The 6,892-nt window shown below is 39.3% G+C and overlaps 1 protein-coding gene across 1 annotated transcript; it reads right to left on the bottom strand.

The window, feature by feature from the left end:
• Positions 1-1,955: 1,955 nt before the first annotated feature.
• Positions 1,956-3,498, bottom strand: LOC131933214 (notch-regulated ankyrin repeat-containing protein). The gene has a single exon (XM_059290007.1). It carries the CDS (start codon positions 3,323-3,325, stop codon positions 2,876-2,878), a length of 450 nt encoding a protein of 149 aa, XP_059145990.1. The 5' UTR covers positions 3,326-3,498; the 3' UTR covers positions 1,956-2,875.
• Between the last annotated feature and the right edge of the window lie 3,394 nt (positions 3,499-6,892).

Here is a 6,892-nt window from a genome sequence, read left to right on the forward strand (position 1 = left end):
CTTTTTTTTTTTTGAAGTGACAGGATTGAAAACACCTTGGTTAACGGCGGTATGTATGTCAGCATCCTAAGTGACGAACACATGGGCCAGTGAAATGTCCGGGCAATTCGGGATTTAGCCAGAACTGCTAGGGCAATGTGCGGAGTAAAATGGTGGGGGTGGGTGGGGGGTAAATTCTAAAATTTGAAAAAAATGAATTTAAAAAATAAAAACTACTTTGCCATTAATACAGACTTTATCACAAAAGAAAACAAATGTAAGTAATGAAAAAAAAAAGTAACTGTGAATACAAGATGTTATATACAGGGAATATAAGCCAGATCGTTTCTGTGATCTGGTTTTGTTAAATAATATAATGCCATTTTTTTTCAAGTGTCGAGGTCAGTGCTCTAAGTGTTGGTCATCTTAAACGGACAGGGGTTACAACTTCAAGGGGGAAACTTACTGCTGTAGAATTTCCTCTTTATAATCTCATAAAGGGTCATCTATTTTTAACTCTTAACCTGTAAAGTGGTGGGTTAAAAAATCAGAGTCAACTAAGAAGAAACGGGTTAAAACAAAAAGCAAATACTGGCCGTCTGTTAAAATAGGTACACCTTTTCTAAATTCCTGGTACAGGTTAAATCCTAAGTTGTACCAGTTTTGATTTAGAAAAACTTGACAAGGAGGTAGTCTACAGTAAACCGCTAAGATAGTGGCAGAATTATTTCAATATAGTATGACACTAATTTTATAAGGAGTATACAACACTATGTTGCAAACAAAAATAAACAAAGTAGTTGGAGTTTGGAGAAGAGAGATTGTGTTAGAAGTCTGTACAAAACTGTGTGTAGTGTGTTGGTACCAGCTAATACAAAACTGTGTAGTTTGTTGTACATTCTGTGTTGATGAGGTTGAAGTGTCATGTTCTTGTATAAAGTTGTAAATTCTATATTGGGGAAGTTGAAGTGAAATGTTCTAGTATAAAGTTGTACAATCTATGTTGAGGAAGTTGCACTGTCATGTTCTTGTACAAAGTTGTACAATCTATGTTGAGGAGGTTGAAGTGTCATGTTCTTGTATAAAGTTGTACATTCTGTGTTGAGGAAGTTGCGCTGTCAAGTTCTTGTATAAAGTTGTAAATTCTATGTTGAGGAAGTTGAAGTGTCATGTTCTTGTATAAAGTTGTACAATCTAAGTTGAGAAAGTTGCGCTGTCATGTTCTTGTATAAAGTTGCACAATCTATGTTGAGGAAGTTGCAGTGTCAGCATGTTACAAGTTTACAGTTGAATGACAGTGTTAGGATAGTCTCTGATGTACATGAAATATTTGTGTCACCATGACATGATTGATGAAGAAATCAACTAGGAATGTGAAGAAGGGGAGGAAACTCCTTATATGTTGGATTTCAATTTAAGTTGGGTTTTTTTTTTTAAATTATATTTGTATTTATTACCTTTAGTTATTATTTGGGTTTTTTGTAAAATAAATTCTTTAATAAAGATTAGAAAAATAATATATTTATGTAAAAATAAATTAAAACAGCAATAAATTTAAACAAATCAATGATGTGAGACATAAATGATGACATTATATTGATTTCAAACCTTAAACCAACACTTCTCAAAGAGCACTTCACAAGTTGAGAAAAGGGTTACATAACTAAAAATAGTTGGTAATGGGGAAACATTCTTTTAGTTGAATAGAATAAAATAACACCCTAAGCCGAAGACAGACAAAAGGTAGGATAAAATGTGTCATACTTGAAGATGCTCTAAGTTACTAATTTTCTTTGTGTGCTCTGTTCATAGTTGTTGTTTTTTGTAAAGTCTAACCATAAGTTCTAGTCAACTTGTGAAAATGGGGAGAAAAAAAACATAACTGAATGACTTTGAGTGGGAGAGGAAAAAAGTTATAGGCCACTGAATAACCTCTACTTGGAGTGGTGGGGGGTATGGGGGGGGGGGGGGGAGAGAAGAGGGTGGGGAAAACTAGATTCACAAATCTCAGGTTAGTTGGAAGTGTACTTTTAAAAAAAGACTTGCATTCAACTTTGAATCCTACATCAGAAATAAATAACTATCTACCACTAGCTTTGTACATAAATATTTCAATTATTTATAAAATAACTAATGGCAATAATGTGGTTGTGCTCCTGATGACTACACATACATTTATGGTAATACAAAAAAAAAATTGTGTGCATATATACATATAGTGGAACTTTGTTTGAGAACCAGTCATTGTGTTTTACATAGAACAGCATAAAGCTTGAGACAGAATCTTTGCCCTGCATATAAATACGTAATCTAGCAGCATTCTGAGTATTCAAATAGTGATAAATTACACAGAGGTATGTGTAATCACTACATCCTTGTCACAAGCACGTACAAGTCCAAGCATCCACCCATTCTTTATATGCATCAAACTTATAACATTTTGTTCAATGAACAACTGGCAGATTCAGATGAATAATAAAAATACATATATATATATATATATAATGCAAAAACAAATATATTTTTCATGTACGTATTTTAAGTTTAAAAGTACTCTAGAAGTAGCAGTTAATTTGGAGAAGTAGAAAAATATTACTTTTTTTTTATAAACCTTACATTCAACACAAGAAACAGTTTTAGCCCAAAACAACTTTTTCTCTGCCCTTTAAACTTTACCTGACCTGACCAAGGGAGGGCAAGCAATGTCTGAGGTGGTCAAGGGTCCATTTTGGCTTGAACGTCCGGGAACAGATGACAATACACCCATGTATAACACAGTTATCCTGTCTGAATGAATGACACTCAGCAGTACACTAATCACTTAGTCTTGGAGATTGTGAGGAGGGCTTCACCACTGGAATATGCAGGACAAGTCTATCCTACAGTGTGTTATCTGCTATGATCTCCTGCCTGCGAGCGTCATTAAAAAAAGGAAAATATCATTGTGTCCGCCGTACGCTGCTATGTGTAGCGGGTTCCAACCGTCCCTGTTAGCCAGGCGCACGTCTGCACCAAAACGTACTAGAAGTTTGACAAGCTCAAGGTTGCCTTTGAAGCAACTATGATGTAGAGCTGTTTGACCTTCGGTGTCGTATAAATTTATATTAATTTTTCCCTCCCTCTCCTCCAGAATCCTTTCGAGTTCAATGGTGTCCCCATTCTGTACTGCCTCCCTGAAGGTCATCTGGCAGGGTGAGAATATCGTCGGGGGTGTAGGAGGTGGTGTCAGAGGTGCGCCGGAGGAGGATGCTGAAGGCGACGAGGAGGGAAGGTCTAACAGATGAGGGGGAGGGGAGCAGAGGGGGTCTGCTAAGATAGGGGGAGTGGCCTGACCACTGTCATTCATCGTTTGATTGACCTGTTCTGTTGGACAATGTTTGAACACTGCACATGGACTCCGAGGTGGGGAACAGCCTCACCATGTGCACCACAAGGCTGTTGGGCTCCAGTAACAAGATCACGTCAGGGTGTACACATCTCATACAGCTTCAGGCGACTCTCACTCGGAAATCCTGGATCCAGTCTGTCAATTAGAAATTTAAAAATAAGTTATTCAGTGATAAAGATTGATGCACAACATTTTATAATCAATCATTTATAAGAATTTAAATTTTTGGTATAACTATCATGGAATAATTTTTAAAAATGTAACTGCTGAAAAAAATATGTAACCAAGAAAAATGGATAAGTTCATGATTAAACAAGCATATTGCCCCCCCCCCCCCCCTTTCCCCAACATCTACAATCTGGTATGTCACACTTAACCCCCCCCCCCCCACCCACACACCACCACGATTTAACTCATCACATGGCACACACACACTCTAAAGCAGGTGCCACACACATCACCACACCCACCTCATGCAAATTACGACAAATGATAAAACCGTTTGAGTATACTAGTAATTACGTTCGTATAGGAAACCTGCCACTTTCCTCAAGTACCCCTTTAGAATCCCGTCAATACTTAAGTATAAAATCTTGTAGTTAGTTTCTGTTTTACGACCTTTCACGGCTGTCTAGATCAATACAATTAAAGACGATAATACACGCAATAATGCATTAGCTGGTAGATCACATTTCAACGTGGAGAAATGGGTTTTAAACATTAGGGAGTGGGTTTTTTCCGCACAAGGAAAATATTGACTTAGCCGTGCAAAAAAAAAATGGAGCTTATTGAACACAATATGTACTTAGCATTACGAGGTTGCCGCTATAAAATGTTACGTTTAAAATAAGCGGCAGTAAAGTGGGGTGGGGGGGGGGGGCAGGGCAGTCGCTGATTCAGGAAATGCTTTGACGCGAAAGTGACATGTCTCATTGTCTGTAGACCGCAACCACTGTCGAAAATTTGAACCTGTCTATGGTTGAGGAAAGAGGGGGGGGGGGGGGGCTTTTATGGAGTCTAGATATTGTTGACAACAATTGTTCTAAAGACAATTATAAAATCTGAACCCCAGTTTGTGTAACCCCAGTGTATGTAATGTAAAGTTGAAAAAAGAAATAAAGACAATTATAAATTTGAACCTCAGTCTGTATCGCGTTCAACTTTTAAGGACAGTAGACCATTGTACTAGTAAGGAAATAAACACCTCCAATTAAGTAATACATAAACACTACAGGGGGAATATGACTTAGGCTTATAACTAAGGTCATAACCATAAAAAGACAGAAAAACGCTGGATTAGCACGACAGGTAATTGGTTCTTAGCCTGAGTGAGGGGGGGGGGGGGGGTAGACTTGACTGAAAGAAAATAATGCTAGTCTTTGTCGATAAGTCTAGTACATGTGTAAGCGTAGTACGCATGTGTAATATATAAAGCTTCTACGTGGCTCTTTACTAGTGTAATGTTTGTCGCGTTACATAAATAAACTGTCCATAAACATACAACATACAACAGCCGACAGATAACGACTACATTTGACACATACCGAGTACACCTTACAGATCATACATGACACCTTACAGATATACATAACACCTTGCACATCATACATAACACCTTGCACATCATACATAACACCTTGCACATCATACATAACACCTTGCACATCATACATAACACCTTGCAGATCATACATAACACCTTACAGATATACATAACACCTTACAGATTATGCATAACACCTTACAGATTATGCATAACACCTTACAGGTATAGACTTCACGTAACACCTTACAGACGACACCCAACGCCCTACAGATACAGACTAAGATTAACACCGTACAGATACAACCTCGTGAAGAAAAAAAAAACCGTAAATAATTTAAAACAAACACCTTTACAGAATTATCCTTGTTTACGCCTTGTGTATCTGCAGTGAGAGTATACTCTCATCAGCGGCGTACCTAGGGGTTATTCCATAGAACATCTCCCCCCAGTTCCACCACTGCTCCACCACTGCAACACCCCGTACAAAAATCTACACACGGAGGAGTCTCGCCGATTCAGCCGGTCACGATAACTTTTAGGGCTGCTAGTCTAGGCCTATATAAAAACACTTCCATTGCCTGCTCCAATTTTTTTTTTTTTAAAGCTACCGTAGAAGAAAGAGTGATGTGCTGCAGGTAATCTAACGATAACGTTACGCAGGGCGGACCTCGCGTGTGGGGAGGGAGGGAGGGGGGGGAGCTGACTTTAAAAACAAATTAATAAACTTATTCGAAACGTTAAGTACATACGGCGTAAATATTCGAGCTGTGGGAAAACTAACAGATAAGCAACGTTTATATAAATAAAATAAAAATATTCCAATTAATTTCGCAGACCAGCAGGCACTCTCTGTGAAGATGCACTTGGTTGTGAATGTAAAGGCCATAAACTTCGTTACGGCCCAACCGATTCACTATAGTAGTCTGCTGTAGGCTAAGCAATGAATAAAATAAAATACAAAAGCCCTAACAGTTAAAAGTCAACCGAAACAACACATCTACAAGAGGTGGTTACAAAAACAAATCGACAACCTGAACTGCACTAGTGACCACTGGGTCCGTTATACTAGCCTACTGGGTGTTTGTTTTGTTTATTTCGTCCAGCGAAATAACGACAAGTGCTTCACTTCTGAAAGAGATTTCTAGAACTAACCTATGTCTACATAGACGAGGGATCTACTGATGTGTGTGGCTTGTATTGTCAGCTCCATGTGAGAAATGCAGTTTAGCAAATACAGAGGCATTGACAGAAGACAGTAATCAATGAAAGTCAAAGGCATTCACTTAGTTTTAGTATGATGAGAGATCTATCCCCCCCCCCCCTCCCCACCTAAAAAGTAAACACTTTATCTTAAGGTAGCGACTGGTAATGTTGTGGAGTTAGGCTGGTTGGGTTCAAGGTTGATCGAGTTTCGGGGAGGGGAGGGGGGAGGGGAGACGACGGCACAAAAATACGGATTAATTATTGAATGTATTGTACAAAAAAAACAAACACCGATTTCTTTGGTCAACTAGAACTGTCAGTTGGCAACATAAATCAAAAAGATAAGGTCTACCGCGTTTGTCCCATTTATTTTACTGGTAGGCCTAGTTTTGGCCTCGAGGCAGAAAGGACTGACGCAATTTGATACTTCAAATCAACGTCGACTATAAACATCAACCTTGTCTTAACCCTTGTCTTGGGCTTCGTAAGAAAGTATGCATACTGACTGAATATCCACTACCCTGGTACAACAGAGGCGTAGCGACCCTTCCCGGCGCCCGGGGACAAACTTTCGATTTGCACCCCCCCCCCCTCAAACTTTCGATTAGCACCCCCCCCTTGAACTTTTCATTTGCACCCCCCTCTCAAACTTTCAATTTGGCGCCCCCCCCCCCCCCCCCCCTCAGGTCGGCGCCCGGGGACATATGTCCCCCCCGCCCCCTCGCTACGCCTCTGTGATACAATGACATTGTGTCTGCCTATGAACACATGCCTCA

The sequence above is a fragment of the Physella acuta genome, unplaced genomic scaffold (assembly GCF_028476545.2).
Source record: "Physella acuta isolate Inbredline_101_S28 unplaced genomic scaffold, ASM2847654v3 ptg002406l, whole genome shotgun sequence".
NCBI classification, from domain to species: Eukaryota; Metazoa; Mollusca; class Gastropoda; family Physidae; genus Physella; species Physella acuta.